Source organism: Tursiops truncatus, chromosome 1 (assembly GCF_011762595.2).
Source record: "Tursiops truncatus isolate mTurTru1 chromosome 1, mTurTru1.mat.Y, whole genome shotgun sequence".
Classification (NCBI taxonomy): domain Eukaryota; kingdom Metazoa; phylum Chordata; class Mammalia; order Artiodactyla; family Delphinidae; genus Tursiops; species Tursiops truncatus.
This window is the reverse complement of record NC_047034.1, coordinates 45,162,805-45,182,294: the sequence shown is the minus strand read 5'-3', so window position 1 is coordinate 45,182,294 and position 19,490 is coordinate 45,162,805. Positions and strand designations below refer to the sequence as shown.

At 37.5% G+C, this 19,490-nt stretch overlaps 3 protein-coding genes across 17 annotated transcripts in view; 2 read left to right on the top strand and 1 right to left on the bottom strand.

Annotated features, from left to right (window-relative positions):
• Positions 1 to 2,029, top strand: part of RNF2 (ring finger protein 2) — a 106,783-nt gene extending 104,754 nt beyond the window's left edge. Inside the window, exon 6 of one of the 3 annotated variants that reach the window (XM_073803526.1) lies at positions 539 to 2,029. In XM_073803526.1, coding sequence (XP_073659627.1) covers positions 539 to 664 — 126 coding nt within the window. In that variant the 3' untranslated portion in view covers positions 665 to 2,029. The remainder of the gene's footprint in view (positions 1 to 538) is intronic. The other 2 variants (XM_073803513.1, XM_073803507.1) reach the window with 2 other exon arrangements.
• Positions 1 to 8,492, bottom strand: part of TRMT1L (tRNA methyltransferase 1L) — a 36,178-nt gene extending 27,686 nt beyond the window's left edge. For 2 of the 5 annotated variants that reach the window (XM_019952728.2, XM_019952729.2), the window contains exons 1-4: positions 8,006 to 8,491; positions 6,437 to 6,574; positions 3,516 to 3,626; positions 2,099 to 2,212 (exon numbers count right to left, since the gene is read on the bottom strand). In XM_019952728.2, coding sequence (XP_019808287.1) covers positions 2,099 to 2,212; positions 3,516 to 3,626; positions 6,437 to 6,574; positions 8,006 to 8,243 — 601 coding nt within the window. In that variant the 5' untranslated portion in view covers positions 8,244 to 8,491. Of the gene's footprint in view, positions 1 to 2,098; positions 2,213 to 3,515; positions 3,627 to 6,436; positions 6,575 to 8,005 lie in introns of all 5 variants that reach the window. The other 3 variants (XM_019952732.2, XM_019952731.3, XM_004313675.4) reach the window with 3 other exon arrangements.
• Positions 8,493 to 8,673: 181 nt separating this feature from the next.
• SWT1 (SWT1 RNA endoribonuclease homolog) overlaps positions 8,674 to 19,490 on the top strand; it is a 96,295-nt gene continuing 85,478 nt past the window's right edge. For 5 of the 9 annotated variants that reach the window (XR_012331156.1, XR_012331157.1, XM_019952723.3 and 2 more), the window contains exons 1-4: positions 8,674 to 8,819; positions 11,880 to 11,981; positions 13,458 to 13,541; positions 14,730 to 14,788. Coding sequence is in view for 7 of the 9 variants with exons in the window: in XM_019952723.3 (XP_019808282.1) it covers positions 11,889 to 11,981; positions 13,458 to 13,541; positions 14,730 to 14,788 (236 nt within the window). In the remaining 2 variants the exon portion in view is untranslated. Of the gene's footprint in view, positions 8,820 to 8,902; positions 9,477 to 11,879; positions 11,982 to 13,457; positions 13,542 to 14,729; positions 14,789 to 19,490 lie in introns of those variants that run through there. The other 4 variants (XM_019952724.3, XM_019952721.3, XM_019952722.3 and 1 more) reach the window with 4 other exon arrangements.

Genomic DNA, 19,490 nt, shown 5'->3' with positions numbered 1-19,490 from the left:
ACAGAACTCCAAAAAACCTACTGTCAAGGACTAGAATTTTCACTTCCTCTTGAACCAGGTCTCTTTTTCACCTTTTTAATGAATGATAATGCCTTCCAGTTACTCCCAATTCAAAAACTAAGTTATCTTTAACTCCTTTCTTCTCATACTTTACATCCAATCATTTATTTGTATATGTTGAAGTGTCTCAGGACTCAGACCTTGGACAACAACTTTTTCCCACCTATATGTACTCTTAAGGTTATCCCACCCAGTCTTACGGCTTTAAATACCATCTATATTCTGACAACTCCCAAATATGTATCTCTAGCCCAAACCTTTTCCCCAAAGTCTAGATTCATGTAGCCTCCAGGCTACTTGATATCTCCACTAGATGCATCTCAACATCTGCATGCCTAAATCTGAGGACCTGTCCTTCTTTCTCATACCTAATGCAGTCTTCTCCATCCCAGTAAAGGACAACATTTTTCTAGTTGCTCAAGTCTCAAACACAAGCATTCTTGGCTTTTTCTACCTCATCTCCCTTCTATTCCTTCAGCAGATCTTATTCAACATATTTGCCAACTACTTTGAAGCCTGCTCACAAAGACAAAATCATGTTCACCATCTACCAGATGACCACCATGTGAAGGAACCCAACAACCTAATGTACATGACAGAGTAAAGCAATACTATGAGCCATCAAAGAGAAAAGAATAACTTGGAGGAGGGAGACCAAACCTAAAGATTAAACAATGGCTTAAATACAGCAAACAAAAGAGACCTTTGTAAATGAAATGAGATCTTTCTTTTTTGATAAGAAGTCAATATGGTTTACTATACATTCTTATAAATAATTAAACATAAGACATATGGCTTCTGAATTAGTCTCTAATTCCCTTTTCTCTAAGTAATTAGTGATAATCTAAGAAAATAATTCTGGTATAGTTCTGGCTTCTTTTTTGGGGTGTCTTATAATGGCTATTTCATTCAATCTGGTTGAAACCCCAGATAAGCACATTTAACAATGACTATACTTATATAATCATATATAAATATAAGTATATACATGTTTAAGATTGATATTTAGGGCTTTTTGGGGGGGGTACTTTTTGTTTTTATCCCATATATTGCTATTTTCATTAGTAGTTTACCATGGAAATCCTTCCAAGTAAACTGGTATAGATGTAATATACTCTTTTCAATGGCTGCATAATATTTCATGGTATGTATGTACCATGTACCATGAGCATAATTTATTCAATCTCTTATTTTAGTTCCAAGTTTTTGTCACTAAGCACATGCTGCAATGAATAGTCTTGTACACCTATCCTTGTGTATTGCTGCTTTTACTCCTAGGAAAGAGTGCCTGGTGGATGAATATTTTAAATTTTTTAAATGTTGCCAGGTCTCTTTCCAAAAATGCTGTAATATATAATTCACTAACTCAGAATCTAATAATTCACTGTCTCTAAGAAGTATTTTAACTTGGTAAGATGTTGTTTTTTGTTCTTCAACTTTATTCATTTCGTTATATGAGTCCTCTCGTTAAACTTACTCCCTCAAATTGTGTCATTTTTGTCACTATTACAATTGGTTTTTTCTAATTTCCATTTATCTAGAGTAGAGAGACTCTGATCAATCTTGTATCTCACCACTGTTCCAAATACTCTCATCAACTGGCTTTTTTAAGCCATCAGCAGAAAAAAAAAGATGTTTCTTCTTTTTTTGAATGTTCATACCAATTATTTTATTTTCTGTTTTACTACATTTATTATATCTTCAAAAATATGTGTAAAATTATAGTTGTTCTAATATAAAAGGAAAAGTATAACTTATTAAAACATGGTTCAATAAGTAATGTGGACCTTCAGCACCAAGCAGGTACCCCGTACAGAAGAGATGCTTAATAAATGTTTGCCACACTAAACTATTGGTGTCACATCTATCTATTGCCTAGAGAGCTATACGGTCTTTTATTAATAAATACATTAAAAGAGGGGCATTAATCCTTCATAATTTTAAACTGAAAATATTTATGTTTTCATTAAAATTCCAAAACTGGTACCAAATCTTTAATTTCGTTTACATCACTTTTAGCAAGCACAAAAATACTAACCTTCAAATTCAACTGAGACTTTCCAGTGTAAATTTTGAAGGTGACGATGAAGCTTATGACTATTACAAGCTCTGAATTTTTCCTTGGGGCACAATGGACAAGCCTGTTTGTTTCCTGTTAAAGGAAAAGGAACTAATAAAGCGGAGAATATACTAGTTGTTAATGCTTAAATTTAGCTACAAAAGAAGTAACGGGGAACCTCTCTTGCCTCTGCCCTTTACCCCCCAAAACACACACTCACACACCTTAGATAATATCTTTCTTAACATTAGGGAGAAGTCATTCCTGCCTCAGCAGGTACTTAACAATAGTTGTTTTAGCACATGGTCAGTGACTTATTTTTTTACCTAAAACTCTCCTCTCTGTGGCTAGCAGATATCCTTGTTGCCACTGGGAGCAGAGAGGATGAGGAAGTGATAAACTACATGATATCCCTCCAGCCAAAGTGCCTGCCAGAGAGAATGTCATTCTGTACTTTGGGCAGGAGAAAAGGCAGCAGTTGTCACACTCTCAGAGGGCTAGGAGCTGAGCAGAGAGCATAAGTATCTGCTCTGATACTCTTCTACTCTAGCAGCAACAAAAATAGTTAATGTGCGGAGTTAGAAAAATGGAAGAAGGAAGTGGAAGGAGTACCTTGGATCCTATATAATTGCTATTCTGAGACTGGGGTCATGGTTACAACCACTGTATCCTATTACTAAATTTGTAAGTTCTTCCTTCTTTATTAACATATTCTTGGAAAGATTATGTATTAAATAAGTTTTATTTAATTAGAAATGTAATGTACCTTAATAAAAACTTTGATAGTATACAAGAAACTTAAAATCTCAAGTCCAGGTTTAAAGCAATAAAATATACAGAAATAATAACTCAATTTTTAATCCAACAAATATCTTTCACACATAGCACATGGCAAGTATAAGCACAATTTTATTTCTTTTTATATATATATACTCTGCCTACTTCAAAAACCTGTGAGGAGATCTTGAGGATGGAATCCAAGCACTAAGGATGGCAAAGTAGAAAGAGAAGAGCTTGGGGCACTGACAACATTGTGAAACTCTGTACCAGCCCTAAACTGCCAGCCTTGGGACTTCTTTTACATGAGAGAATATAAGCCTCGATACTACTTTCTGGATTTCTGTTACTCATAGTAAAATGTAATTCCTAACTTTTAGTATACAAAGCCCTTATATATCCATGAGACTGTAATTTCCTTGAGAAGTTGTGAAATAACTTATCTCATAGCACCTTTGCATATAGAAGGCTATAATTTCCTAAGTAAAAAACCATTATTTTACTTCTGCTCTAGTCCAGTGAAAATAAACAAGTCTATGCTTAGAAAAATTTTCATGTGTTGAAAGATGACAAATCATTAGAAGTTGAGAAAAAACACATTTTCAAATCATGGAAATACCTGCATCAAGATTATCTGAGTTCAGTGAACTGGCAGAGTCAAAATCCCCTTCAGTTACGAAAGCTAACTTCTCTAGATCAGCAAGCTGCCTTTGAATTGAGATGTGTCTCTCTGAAAGGAAATTTTAAGAGTTAGAAAATTATGCTTTAACAATCTGTATTCCAACTTCATTTTTATTTGATCATGTCACATGGAATTTTACACTTTTATTTCCTATAGCACAGTGCCCTAGTACCTAGATGGGAAACTCAGTTTATAAAATGACAAGTGTGCCTAAGAAGGCAGAGTTGGGGGAAAAAACTCTGCTGTGTAACCTCACAGCTTTCAAATTCTATCCTATTATTCTATATAATTCTACAAAAGAAAGGTTCTAGTCTGTACAAAACACTGAAGCCATGTTTCCTGTTTTCAAAGAACTTTCAACCACGTGAGAGAGATTAAAACGTTAACTACTAACTAGAACACAAGGCAGGATGAAATGAACACTAGGGGTAAAGGTAATATAATGGTGGCCTACAGAGGAAGAAGTAATTCATTCCAACAAGTGCCCCTGGGAATGTCTTCACTGAAGAAGTGGCATTTGACTGAAATTTAGGGTATGAATAGAATTTCATAAGGTAGGAAGAGAATTTCAATAAGTAGAGATTTCGTGTCAGGCCTTATAAACTGAAGTAACCTAATAAACAAAGGCATGTGGTGTAAAATTACACAGCCACCTCTATACCACTCCTGGCTGGAAAGTAGTATGTTTGGGGGATAGAGTTGGTAGAAAGATATGCAGCCAAAAATGTATCATGGAAGACATAAATTTTATGCAAGTTAGTTTGGACTTTACTCTTCAGGCAATGTTAATTCAGGTTTCTGAGGAAATCAAAGACATGATTTGAATGCATTTCAGGAGGGTATCTCTGGCTGTAGTACCAAGGATCAATAACTGAGGTGAGAAATTAGTAACAGAAAAGTACTGGAGAAGAGAAGGTAAAAAAAGAAGCAAAGAACTTGGGATGTGAAAGTAAAGGTGAAGATTAAAGGACGATCCTGAGATTTAATAATACTGTTAACCAATAAAGGAAGCAGAAAACACTTTTGGCAGAAAGGAAGAGGAAAGAGGAGACAAGGGAATTTAGTTTTTTACACAGTGTGTTTGATTACTACTGGTATTAGGTACTCAAGTCCAGTAGGCAGTTGAATCGTTTTTGGAGCTCAGGAGGGATTCTGAATAGATATAACTCAAAAATACACATTAGATGAAACTATGAGCATGAATAAGAAAGCGTAAGGGAAAAATTTTGTGAAACAGAGAAGAAAAAAGCCAAAACTCAGTCCCAGTAACACATTTTTGGGTTACTGAAATATTATACATTCTTCAAATTACATACCTGTAAATTTTGGAATATATGAATAAATCTTTCCAAAATATATTTAACATTCTTGAGTAAGTCGTGTGTGGGATGCATTCTCCAATGCTGCTGAACCCACTACTGATTAATATAAATGGATACAATTTGTAAGTGAGGTATGGAGGTATGTAGATATTTGTAAGAGACGTTGAGGAAAATCAAGAGGGTACATTCAAAAAGGAAAAATGGTATGGAGAATCAAGATAATGCAGAAGCCAAGAGAGAAGAGACTGTAAAAGAGAAATGCTCAACAGTAAGTATCACAAATAGTTGCAGAGATCAAGAAAAGACCACTGGATTTAGTATTTAGCAAGTCTCTAGTGACCTTTAAGAAAGAAGGTTCAGTGAGGTATCAGAGTACAAATGGGACTGGAAGGAGAAACCAAGTATAGAAAATCAGCATAGATTATTTTTTTCAAGAAGTTTGGTAGTATAAAAAAGGAGATGGATGGGATTGTAACTTGTTTTTTCTTTCTTTTTAAGGATAGAGAGACCTGAGTATGTGTAGCCCCAAGGAAAGGAACATTTACAAAGTGGAATCCTGAATACGCAAGACTAGGAGATGTAACTGACAGGAAAGGATTCCAGTGAGATAGGAGTCAATGGGGGTAAACCACAAGGCTAATATTAATTATATAATTAGATTATACAATTTCTCGGCACTGCTGTCTTCCTGCCTATCCCTCTCCAAGCTTCATGCCCAGTTGCTTTGTTTTCCTTCTGTATAATTTGTGTTCTTGTTTGTCTCCCCTACAAATAAGCAGTAAGTAGGCAAGGGCTATGTCTTATTCATCTTTGTAACAGTTAAGTGCCTAGTGCAGTAACTTGCACACTGCAGGCACTAAAGTTTTGAACTAATTTTTTTAAAAAAATCATTAAGTCTTTTTGGATGCAGCAGCACACTGCGTCAATAATTTTGGAATTCAATTCAGCACTGTCAGACATTCCTGCTAAAATTTATTAAAAACAATTTTTACTTAATTCTAAAATGAGAAAAACAAGGAGCAACAAATGCTATTGTTTAACTTCTTATACCAGGTATTGTTCAAATGACTTACAATGAGATATGATTTCTATAAACAGGTAATATTTTTTCCCACATTACAAAAACCTTTAATTGCTAGGTGTCTGACCTTACTGTCTAGTAAGATTCAGGCAATGAATCCACATGTACAAACCAACCTATTTAATTTGAAATCATAAAAGCTTTTGGCTTCCATAGTTCAAAGATCTGTGTGCATGAAACAAGATATATAGTGCTACATAACGATGTGCTTATTTAAATCATTCCAACTACTAAGTAGTACAAAGTAAGCGAAAGGGGCCTGGTAAGCTAGAAAACTGAAAATCCTGTGGTCCGCTATTGAAGTAAATTCTAAAAGATCTATCTAAAGAGTCCTGATATGCCTATGTACATCTCTGAAATCACTTTCTGGCTCAACACAGTAGTTATCAGTCAATCTGTACTTAAAATCACTCAATCTTTTTGTAACACACTAATCCAGAAGTCAATAGGCAAACCTCTTGTTAAATCAGATGAGTCCAAGATGCTAGGAGGTTCTTTTAAAACTTCTTTTTCCTCAATTTTCAATTCTATTTCAGATATGCCATCTTCATCTTGCCCAGTTAAGTCTGATTTCAGAGGGCTAACTAGACCATCTAAAAATAATTTTTAAAATGTGATTAATATGTTTCTAATGCATTTCAGATTCTCAGTCATTACCTACTTGTCCCAGCAATGCATTTTCAGTTTTCTCAAACATCATGCATTCTTCTAATTAACACACTTGTAAATTTTGGAATATAGGAAGAAATCTTTCCAAACTATATTCAACATATTCTTGATGGTGGGGAGGTGGAGAAAGCATGCATTCCCTAAAGCTGTTCAACCACCTCTAATAAACATAAAAATATCCCATCTAGAGATGAGTTAGGGAGGATACCTTACTCAGGAGAGTGTTCCTCCTCCTCCCCCATTGTAGTTGTGGATGAAGAAACAACTGGCCTTATTTTGCACCTACTAGCTCTGATCTTCTGTGATAAGGAGGGGCCTACCAGAGGCCTGCTGACTTTGTCTTTTCTGTGATCTGCCCTACTCTTAAATCTACTATAACAATTTATATGTTGTTTTAAAATTGTAAAATAATTCTATTAGATTATAACTGTCCAAATGTTTTATAAACATTAATCTCACAAGTGGCTTAGAAGTAGGAAAGACAACGAATTAATTTAAGATATTTTGTTATGATTCAGAAAGAGCATAAAGGTCAATTTTGGGACTAAATTTTTAAAGAAAACTTTCTTAGACCTAACATTTCAAAATGTTCAGAAAATTCCTAAGAAAGTGTTACTTATCAATCTTTTAAATTCCTTTATGGTCCAATAAATCATCACTTAGAAAACATGCAAGCATATTCAGAAGCACAATAATACGGGCTATTAATTTTCAACAGCTGACTTCTGACGGAAAAACGTACAAAATTCAATTGGTATTTATGTCTGAGGGAAGACACCTGTAATTTAGCCGACTCTTTCTTAAACTGTTCATCAGCCTCAAATTCTTTTTGGAAGCAAGCTGCTAAAGAAAATGAAATAATGAGAAAAACCCATCTCTTGTCTCTGTCGAGGCACAAAAGCTAATTGACAGCAACGGTTGCTAAATCTTGGCAGTTAGCATCTACTACAGTAAACAGGTTGCCTCGGTTACTCTATCATATTTTAAAGGACTTAGCGAACCATGGCAGACGGGGCTGAGAGGGAAACTACCAAATTAGGTGTAACTTCTAATTTTTGTACCAAAAAGACTCCCTTTAACGAAGAAGCCCACAACCTCATTATTTCCTTCTATCTGCAGCACACCTGGCCTCCACAGATCCTTCACTGTGAGGTCCCCAAGGTTTGTGGAGATGCCTTCCCCCATCCTACACCCGTTTTACCCGCTATACGGGTTCCTCCTTCCTCCCCCCATTTCTCTAAAACTGCCTTTCCCCATAAAAACCATCCCAGGGGAGAAGGGCCTCCCCTACTCCCCAGCAAGGCGCACTTTCTCGCTTCTCCTACGGCAGACAGATCTGGGCCTCCTGCACTTACTGCTTTCAGCCTCATCAGGGGCAGAGGCTAGGGACGGGGACAGGGTCGGAGCCTGGGCCAGGGCAGGGGCTGGGACTGGAGCCGAGGCCGGAGTCGGGGCCGAGGCCGGAGCCGAATCCGGGGCCGGAGCTGGGACCCGAGCCGAGTCCGGGGCCGGGGTCGGGACCTGGACCTGGGCCACTTCCACCTCCTCCTCCTTCTCCTGGGGCAGCAGCTCCTCCTCCGCCATATTCTCCATAGTTACCGCCTCCGTGCCAGGCCCGACCGGGGACCAGGAGGGGCTCACGGCGGGGTGAGACAACTGGCGTGAAAGCCCAGAGGGCCGGATCCGAGGAGTGGGGAAGCAAATGGGGAGGGCGGGATGCGTGCAACAGACAAAAGACGAAGAACCAGTGACCAAATCCAGTCAGCAGAAAAATAAAAAGCAACAGACAGCGATTCTCGGTCCCATCCGCTTCCTTTTCCCCGAGACGTTACGACGCCAGCCCAGACTGCGCAGGAGCGGGCTGGGGACGGCGTCCAATGAGGTCAGAGAGTTCCGTTTCCGCGGTGCGTCTCCGTCCCAGGCGTCAACCACGGAATCCAGCCAAAACTACAGTACCCAGGGTGCACCGCGCCGCACGGGGGGGCGGGGCCGGAGTTCCAAGTTCTCAGAGGAAGTGAACGCAAAGCTAAACGAACGCTCGGGAGCGATCGAGCGGTACCCTGCCTCTGGGCGCAGAACTACATTTCCCAGCGGGCATCGGGGCTCGGGGTCCCTTTCCCTTGGCCCGGGAGTCCAGAGTCGCCACCGGCGGGAGAGCTGGTGAATAAGGTAGGGAGCCGGGGCGGGGTGTGGGGGGAATCGTTGACGTTACGCTGGGCAGGCTCCGCGCCTCACTCAGGTACCGTAGCGGGCGGCCGGCGGGACGGACGGAGGATTCCGGGTCCCTTCGAGCCTGGGCTGGGCGACTCGGGGCGGACCCGGGGTTGAGCCTGCTCTGTGGAGGGTGGGGTTCTGGCCCGGCCCTTCCTCTGGGGCTGCCTCTCGCCCCGGCTAGGGTGAGGTCTGTTAGTACGCGAGCCCGTGGGCCTAGGCGGTTTACAGGACGCTGACAGGCTCGCCTGTCAGTCGGGTGTCTGCTCCTTATTTCGCACCTTCACGCACACCGTGACCCGAACACTCTTTTCCTTTTGTTTTTATTTTTGCCCTAACCCACGTATTCCCAGTATCAGCGCTGCGCCGTGGCTGTAAGATTCCTTTGGATAGGGAATTTGGCGGGGTGGGGGCGGGGGCAGTGCCCTGCGCTTATATTTAGGCTGTTAATACCCAAAGCTCGTTAATATGTTGAGCTTCGGGGCACTTGACTGATGGGATTCACATTCCTCAAGGCGTATGCAAGTGAGTTCCCCGGCCCCCGTACTTCTCTTGCCTTTACTCTCTGAGACATCCTGAAGAAGGTATCTTCAGAGTTTGGAAGAATCATATTAAGTGAGTATATTACTTATCTGTTGCTGCCTAAGTTACCTCAAAACTTAGTGGCATAAAACAACAAAAACATTTATTACCTCACAGTTTGTATGGGTCGGGAATTCAGAAATGGCTTTCTGGTTGTATCTGGCACTGGGTCTCATGAGACTGCAGTGAAGATACCGACCAGGGATGCTGCCACGTGAAGGCTTGCTTAGGGCTGCAGGATCAGCTTCAAAGGTAGCTCATTCACATGCCTGGCAGTCAATTCATTTTTGGCAAGAGGTCTCAGTTCTTCCTTGGTGGCCTTCTCTTTGGGTTACTTGAATGTCCTCATGATATGGTAGTGAACAATTCAAGATGGAGAGTAAGGCAGAAGCCACAATGTCATTAGACCTAGCCACATACTACCATATAGCAATATCCTGTTGGTTACGCGGGTTGTCTCTATTTATTGTGAGAGGGGGCTACATAAGACTGTAATTACCAGGTAGCAGAGATCATCAGGAGCCATTCTGGAGACTGGCCGGCACAGGAAGTCTCCCCTCATTTAGTTTGTATTCTGATTTCCATAGAATCAATATGAATTTCACACTAATATGAGTATAAAACATTTGTCAGGGCTTCCCTGGTGGCGCAGTGGTTGAGAGTCCGCCTGCCGATGCACGGGACACGGGTTCGTGCCCCGGTCTGGGAAGATCCCACATGCTGCGGAGCAGCTGGGCCCGTGAACCATGGCTGCTGAGCCTGCGCGTCCGGAGCCAGTGCTCCACAACGGGAGAGGCCACAACAGTGAGAGGCCCGCGTACCACAAAAAAAAAAAAAAAAAAAAAATTTGTCATAGTACACATATGGGTGTTTTTCCTTTGATAGTCCACTATCTGCAGTGTTTTTTTTCAATTTGTCTTATGGGTAACAGGTTCAATTGTGTTCTTTTTGTATTCACAGCACAATGTGAATGGGTTTAAATTGTAAACGGTAACATAACCAGTCCATTGCCTCTAAGCAGTTTATCTCATGGAAGTTATTATTTTTCATTATGCCTTCCCCCGCTTCACCCCCCGCCAAGCCCCCCATGGAATGGGATCCTTGGAACAAGAAAGAGAAATGAAGATTATTCTTCTAATCTGAAAGCTCAACTGTGAATTCAATTATTGCCATAAATTATCTTACAAAGCAAAATTTCTGGGTAATTTAGAATTTGTTCTTAGAAGTTTACGTTGGCTACTCTTTTATTAATTTTTATTATTATTAGATTTCTGTTAGCTATCAGCATTTTTATTCTTTCTTCCATAATCATCAAAACATTCTAAAAGTTTGATTTAGTGTAATTGATCATTCTTTTTTAGAACTTCACTTAGTGTCATCGTGATTGACCAGTAGTAGTTGCAATTGCTTGGTTTCTAGTCTTTGTTATGTTCATAGTGTCTATACATATCACTGCCAGCAATAAACTCTCCTTTGGACTTTGCTTCTGGACCCCTTTTACATCCTCTTGCCCCAACAAACCTGGTGATATTCCCAGTCTCTGGCCTCTACGTTCCAGTACAGGATGGTTGTATACACTATCTTGAGAGTGTTTATGACCATAAGGAATGACTATGTTTGTGTGTTTGTTTGTTTGTTTTCCTATCAGTAACTAACAGTATAGACTTGATCCAGAACAGGGCTGGAAAAGTGAGACTGGGATGGGAAGTGGACAGAGGGACTGGATCAGCAAGAGTTGGAAGTGGCTCAGAATGAACAATGAATATTCTGGGGAAGAAAAATTCACTCATTCATTCACTCAGCAGACATTTGTGAACACCTCAGTTTTCAATACAGCATATTCTTCAAGAAGCTCAGGGTCTAGAAGAAGACAACTACGTAAGCCAGTATTTGTTAAGACCCTGCTGTGTACTATCCTGTACAAGGTATCTTTACATCCATAGCTTCATCTGAGTTCTTCAAAAACCTTCTCGGATGAGTTATCTCTATATTACATATAATGAAACTAGGGCTCAAAAAACGTATGTATTTTGCCTGAAGTCGCACTCAGTGAGTGATGGAGGGTGTGTTGGGAAAATGAAGACTTTTGACTAGTTGGTTTTGAGGTATATATAGGTGGGGCAAAATACAGCAGTCTGGCAGGCAGTTGAAAATGGTGTTGTGATGCTTGAGAGAGAAGTCAGGGCTAAAGGCATAGTTTTGAGAGTCATTCCTAAAAAGGTAATAGATGAAGCTGAAGGAGGGGGACAGATCATTATGAGGGAGAATATAAGTAAAATAAAGTGGAACAATGAGAGAATCCTGTCACCTTGAGAATGGGTAAAATATGGAAATTATTTTGTAAAACTCCAGTCTTTAAGGAACTGAAAAAAATAATTTCTAATGTTTTTGTTGTGGCAGTGGTAAAACATAATGTGCTTTTGATATTTATTTTAGCTTTTCAAAATGTCCAGCAAAGAATCTTACGGAAAAAAAGAGAAATCTCTGAGAAAAGGCACTGCCCCATCACCCAATGTTGATGAAGAAGTAAGAATTCTGGTTTGTTGCCCTAAAGATACCCTTTTTTACAGTTTATTTTTGTGTAATGAAAAAAATACACCTCAGTTTTAAAATGAGATATGTAAATATTTTGTTCTTCCCTTCTGACCCAGGAAAAGTCACTTGTTATTCTCATTCTTTACTTGCATTATTTTATTTATTCCTCACAGCTCTATGAGGTAGGTACTGTTTTTATCCCAATTATACAGAGGAAGAAACTGAGACTTGGCGGTGTCCTTTGTGCTTCCTTCTCATCTTCTTAAACTATAATCTTTCAAGTGCCCAGCCTTAGTTCTCGCAGCGTAGTAAACTTCAATAACATTCTTTCAGTTGCTTGGGCCGGAACCCTGGTCATCATGCTCTACCAGCATCCCATCTATCAGCAAATTCTAACAGCAGAGTCTGACTCCCGCCTCTACTTCTATCACCATGATCCAGGCAATCAACTTGCTTTCCTAGGTTATTTCAGTAGTTTCTAAATTGATCTCCCTGCTTCCACCTTTGCCTTCTTGTGTTCTTGACCTAACAGCAGAGTGATCCTATTAAACTGTAAGATCATGTCACTCCTCTGCTCAATATTTTCTGATGGTTTTTCCCTTCAGAGAAAAAGCTGAAGTCCTTGCTGGGGCTGACAAAGTGAACTACTCTCCCCATCTCATCTCCATTACATTCTCTCTTTGCTTTCTCCACTTCTTGGCTTCCTTGTTGTTGTTCCAATAAGCCAGGCACATTCCTGCCTCAGGGACTTTGTGCTTGCTGTTACTCCCTTTAAATTGAAAAATTTTCCCTAGATATCCACAGGGTTTGTTCCTTCATTTCTTTAGGTCTCTATTCAGATGTCAGCTTACCAGTGGGGTCTTTTTTGACTACTCTGTTTAAAATTGCAACTGCCTCACCCTTGCCTGTCAGCCCTTCCTGACCCCTTTCTCTGCTTTATTTTTTTTTCCATAGCATCATCTGACACACTAAATATATTATTTGCTTATTTGTAAATACCTGCACTAGTTTTTAACCTCCATGAGGGCAGGGACTTTTATTGTTTTTTCATTAATCTGTCCTCACTGTCTAGAAGAATGTCTTTGACACATGGTAGGTACTCAAAATATGTTTGTCCTGGGTCTATTGAATTCAGGATCCACTGAAAAATAACTGGATATATGGTTTTGCTTTGTAGAAAATGGAATTCCACCATGGCAGTGCCACTTCTCAATGTCCTTGTCTGAGTCGTCTGCAGCCTTCTGCTGTAGCACCTGTATCCCATCTCATCCCTAGTTCAAGAGCACCTACATCTTCTGATTTCTAGTTGGGTCTTTCTTCCTCTTACCAATGTTTGTATGCCCTTAAACATTGTTCTCCTCTGAAATTTATTATTAATGTAGAAAGAATCTTGATTTATAGTAAGTGATGAAATAATGCTCTCTTATGCTGTGCTTTATTTTGTGCTTTTCTTTCCTTTTTTCCAAATGGCATTCTTAGGATAAGAAAGAGAAAAAAACCTCAGCAAATTCTACTAGTTCACCTTGTTCTGTAATATCAGTTTCAACAGAGAAGAGAAAACTGGTGAGTGTTTAGCTACTGTAACTAACTCTAAAAATTATTTATATTTAAGTTTGAATGTGCAGTTAGAAGGTTTATGATATAAATTCCCCCACTACTTTTCCATTAATTTTTTTCTTTATATTATTCTTACTTTTTGATAGCTGATAGACAGAAAACGAGTTTTTTCTTTCTGCTGCTCACTAAAAAGCGTTTATCAAGTTCTTTGTTTCTTTGTGCTAATAGACCCTATTATGTGGGATTAGACAGCATGAATATAAATTTAGACAGTTTTTAGGTCTTTCCCCATATATGGTTATATTTCTCTTTACAATTTCATTTTGAGATAGCCAAGGCACATACAGTGTTTGCATTTTCAGATTCAGAAATAGAGATCCAGAAAGTTAAGTGATTTGTCAAAGGACACAAAATTATTTGCAGCAACAGAGCCAAGTCCAGATTTCTTTCCACTGTCTCACAAGTAATTTGAAACAGTGACAGCAGACCAAACACATTAACCTAGTACATGGGTGGTTGTGAAGTACTCAGCATATTCAAGTGGGAGTTAGGTGTATATCAGGATAGCTACACAGTTGTTGTAGGTAATAAGAGAAGGTAGTTGTGAAAGTTCCATGAATGCAGAATTGGGTTTTTAAGAATTTGTTTTCACATAATGAAACTGCTGATGCAATTTATTCTTGCTTTATTAAACTTCTTAAAACACTGATTTCATCTTTTTACAACTTACTGTTTATTGTCCTGCTTTGATACTTATGTCCTTTATATTAGGTTATTTGTACATATCCTTCTACTTCTTTCTACTTTATCCTTTTACTGTACTCTGAACTCTTTAGGACAGGGACTATACCCTCTTTCTCTATTATTTTTCTTGTGCCTAGCTCTTGTACCCAGAATACATAGAGAGACAGGGGGGTAGAATAGAGAGGGTAGACAGATCTGGTTTCAGATCACGGCTCTGCTACTAACTTGCTCTGTGATGTTGAGGATATTTTTGCTCTGTTTGAGCCTTGGGTACTTTATCTGTAAAATGGAGATGATAATAATAACTGTCTCACAAGATTATTGGAAAGATTTATTAAATTATTGTGTCAACCTATTCACTAACACATAGGTATGGAAAAAATACCGTCTCCCAATCTCCTTCCCCAGTGCACAATTTATATTTCCTAAATGATATCTTTTTTCTTTCAGAAATCAGATGATACAGATATTCTGTACTGTAATATAAAAAGAAGACAAGAACTGAAAAGGTAAGTTTTCTCTTTTTCTTGATATATTTTCACTTTTTTTTAGCTTTGAATTGTGAGACTAAATACTTAGATTCGCAAAATCCTTTATTTTGTTTAGTACTGTTTTGCATGCAAATATTTATAGCTAAATCACAGATTATGGTTAATTTTCTTAGTATTTGTATAAATTTAAGAAAAAGTTGAGTGAAATGAAAAGTCTATCAGAATTCTATGCTATGTAAATACTACTTTCAAATAAAATGTAAATTTTTATCTCAAATAATTTGATTTTGATGCACCCTTATAAGATATATAACTTCATTATATATAGTAATGGAAGGGGTTATGAGGCTGATTTAATAATTTTGGATAAATTATCTTTGCATATTACCCACGAAGAGAATATGTAACTTATTGAATTGGTAAGGGTCTAAAACCACGTTAATTAAAAACAGGTTATGGCTACAACTAGAGAACTTGGGGAATAGTGTTAGAAATAATGGAGATTATTTCTCCTTAGTTTTCTGTGTTCTTTGGATAAAAAATTCAGAGAATTTTGTGGTGAAGGAATCCTTGCCACTAATGGGGGTAAATAAGTATAAAAAGTATAATGCATGATAAAAGTTGGTAAGATCAAAGTTTCTCTGAAAATAAGGAGTTACAGGAAGACAATTAAAGTGGCATTAAATCTATGAATAAAACTTTTGCTTCCCTGACAAGCTCAGTTAATGTTTGCTAAAATCAAAAAATCCAGCTTGCCTCTGACTCTTTTTCAGTTTTTCTTTTGAATCATCTTTTTTTTTTGTGAATCTTCGTCTCTATATTATTATCTGTTGAAGTATACTCTGTCACAAATTTCATGTTATATTGACTATCACTTTCTAAATTTTTCAGATTTTTAATGCCTTTGTACTAGTATCTGGTTTTTTAAAAAAATTTTAAGTTTGAAAACACTGCCTGATTTTTCACTAGTTACCTTTTGCTTAAGAACACATTTTCTAGCCTTGATTTTATATCCATGTATAAGAGTGTAAATGGAGTTCTGATCTATATACTCAACCCCCTTGGACTTATTCATATAGTCTCTGGGAAGAGGAAAAAATAATGTTGAGTTATTTTGAGAATAGGATCAAAATTATTCTAAGGATGCAATGAAGTTCAACTTGGCGTCAGTATTTACTCAAAATCTGCTACTTGGCTTCAGCCCTTGCATCACTGAATAGTTGAATGTCTTATTCAATGACACTTCTGTATCTCTGAACCCAAGTGTGATCAATGACCATGCTATTGTGTGAGTTATTACCATATCTAATCAGGGTAACAATATCAGTAACATGAACAGTGCAAAGCATCTAGATTTATTGTTAATCTCTGATTATTTACTTTCAGATGTTGGTGAGTAGTTTAGATGTAACTCGTAGTGAAATTTTCTTTTGTCAAAGACAAGTATACAGCATACAATATACTTCAGAATGACCTTGTCGTGCATTTAAACAATGTGATATATATTTGAAACGTTGATTGGACAAAAGAAAGCTGTAATACCGTGCTTAGTAGATATCAATATCAGTAATGCGGGATTTCTCATGACCATTGGTTGCTTGCAGAGAAAATGATTCATTTGAGATTGTGTTTACTTCCTGGAGTAGTAAACAAACTTATTTGCCTTAAGGTTATAAATATTTCTTTATGATACATGGCATCTTCCGAAAAGATCTCCCTATTCAACTACAGGAAAGGTCCCGAAATTGATGTGCAAACATTGAAAGCTGAGATGTAGGTGGAAAATCAGAGAGAATTTTGTCATGCTGAAAGCCAGTTACATTGTATTGTTACCACAATTCCAGATCCTTGGTTGAATTTATTAGCAATAAAAATATAAGCAAAGGCAGCAGTCTCTTGAAAATATTCAGAAAGCATTTCGTCAGGTTGCACACAGTTTGTGGGATTTCTTCAATAAAAATTGCATCATAACCATTGGCCAAATCTTTAAGTCTAGGAGTTGAAAAGGAGATAAGTTTTATCTCCGTTAGTATTAGAGAGATGGTACTATTGCCATCAGCAGTACCCATTATTGGCAGAATTAACCAAAAAGTACTTTATTCTTCATTTGACCTAAGTTGAAAGTAAGTATGTGATTTAATATCCTAAATGTGCATTATGATGGCTAATGGAGTAATCTAGCCACTGGTAATGTTGAGCAATTATTTTTCTTGCTGTATATCATGTTTTAAAACATTGGTTACTAAATTTTGGGACTTCCCTGGTGGTCCAGTGGCTAAAACTCCGTGCTTCCACTGCAGGGGACATGGGTTCGATCCCTGGTCGGGGAACTAAGACCCCACATGCTGCATGGCATGGCCAAAAAAATTAAAATAAAACCTTGCTTACTAAATTTTAAAATAATCTAATTATAACAATTAAATTTTTGACAAGATTTCACATTTATTTTTGTATCACAAGAGTTCAATCTAGGATGGTGATATTTAGCTTCAGCTGATACTGAGTTTATGCTTAAGTCATTCATAAAAAATAAGTATTTGCTATATGTCTAACATGTCTAAAAAGATCTCAGAACTTTAGTATTTTGGGTTGCAAATATACAACTACATTACCACAATATAGCATTTTGCAAAACTAGTTGATAAGAGGTAACTTCTAAGATTTAATTTTGTTGGTCTTTTAAAAGGTATTATAATGCTGAGTTTTTATTAATTATGACCATATGGACCATGGTGCATAGATTGCTGTGATATATGCAGTACAGGGCCGTTGTGAAGAAAAAAATAAAATAGGAATTTTAAACTGCTCAGAAAACTACAGGGTCCTGTTAAAATTTTTCTTTTGTTTGTTGTTTTTCTGATTTTTCTTTAATGCAGTTGATGTCTTATATGATATACTATTAAGTGTCAAGCTAGGGTCCTATTAAAGTTTTGTTTTATTGCTACTTATTAACAGATAAATAATGTTAGGCAGTCTTTTTGTAGAAAGAGATAGTAAAGAATGTAAAACCAGATGAAGACTCAGGTGAAACTCCTATAGAAACTCTGAGATGTTTATAGTTTGCTCTTGCATAATTAATTATTTGAAAAGTCACTTATTTACCATCTCTTTCTCCCCTGCTGGACGGTAAATTAATTGCGGGTACGGACTGTATTTGTTATGTCCTCCGCTGCCTCCCAGTGCCCGGCAGAGTGACAGGTACTTAAAAGGCACTTAAGGATTTACTGATATAAATTAACGGATTGTGGTTCCTCGAATTTTTTTCCCCTTTCTTTCTGACTACAAAGTAGTATCTAGTTTTATTAAGCAGGAAAATGTTATCACTTCTAGCTATTGCTGCTTCTAAAACTTTTTAGCACATTTCTTTCTAGCTTTTTTACTATGCTAGAAAACTGTTGAGACCACATTATGTATAGAGATTTGTACCCTACTTGTTCTCTGCTTAATACTATATCAATATGTTTCGTTATGTCATTGAAAACTTTTCATAAACATCATTTGAAATGACTGTGACACTCTATCATATTCGCTAGAATGACATGTTTTTTAGTCATTTCAAAAATTTTAGCATTTATCTCGTACCTGATTTTTTCCTCTTATAAATAGCCCTGAATTGAATATCTTGCTGTTATTATTTTTTAGTCCATTTCTGCTTTTTTTCCTCCTTTGTATAGAATTTCTAAAGTGCAAATTACTAAGAAGTCAAAGGATAAGAACATTTTTAGAATTCTTAATTATATTGTCAGATTCCTTTGTGTAACTGTTAAATCATTTTGCATTTCTACTAGCAACATATGAGAGGGTCCATTTTACAATTTCTTGCTGGTGTTTAATGTTATTTAAAAATCTTTGCTAATTTGATAGAAGAAAATGGTATGTTGTAATTAGCATGTCTATGACTTCTAGGGAAGTCAGACTTTTTTCCCCAAAGTGTTTATTAGCTATTCCCTTTTTCTCTTTCATTAATTTTCTGTTTATGCCTTATTCTAGAGTCTTAGTACTTTATTTTTTGAATTTTATTTTATTTTTTTATACAGCAGGTTCTTATTAGTTATCCATTTTATACATACTAATGTATATATGTCAATCCCAATCTCCCAATTCATCCCACCACTACCCCTGCCCCACCACTTTCCCCCCTTGGTGTCCATATGTTTGTTTAGAGTCTTAGTACTTTTTTTTTTTTTTTTTGCGGTACACGGGCCTCTCACTGTTGTGGCCTCTCCCATTGTGGAGCACAGGTTCCGGACGCACAGGCTCAGTGGCCATGGCTCACGGTCCTAGCTGCTCCGCAGCATGTGGGATCTTCCCAGACTGGGGCACGAACCCGTGTCCCCTGCATCGGCAGGCGGACTCTCAACCACTGCGCCACCAGGGAAGCCCTTAGTACTTTTTGATGAGCTTTTTATTTACTAAGGCTAATAAGCTGTCACATATGTAGTAAATACCATTTCCAAGTTATTATAATTTTATTATTTTTTAATATGCTAAAGTTTTAAAGTAAATAGTCATTTATGTTTACTGTTTTCCTTTGTGATTTTTCCCACTGCTATTAAGTTTAGGAAGTTCTCTATTAAGAAATCAGATAAATATTCCCTTTTTCCCCTGTGGTTTTTAAGTATTTAATATGAAGTAGAGCAGTTATGGAAATAATAATTATTTTGCACTTAAGTGTTTAATCTGTTTGAAATTATACCATCTGGTATTATATAAAGCTGTA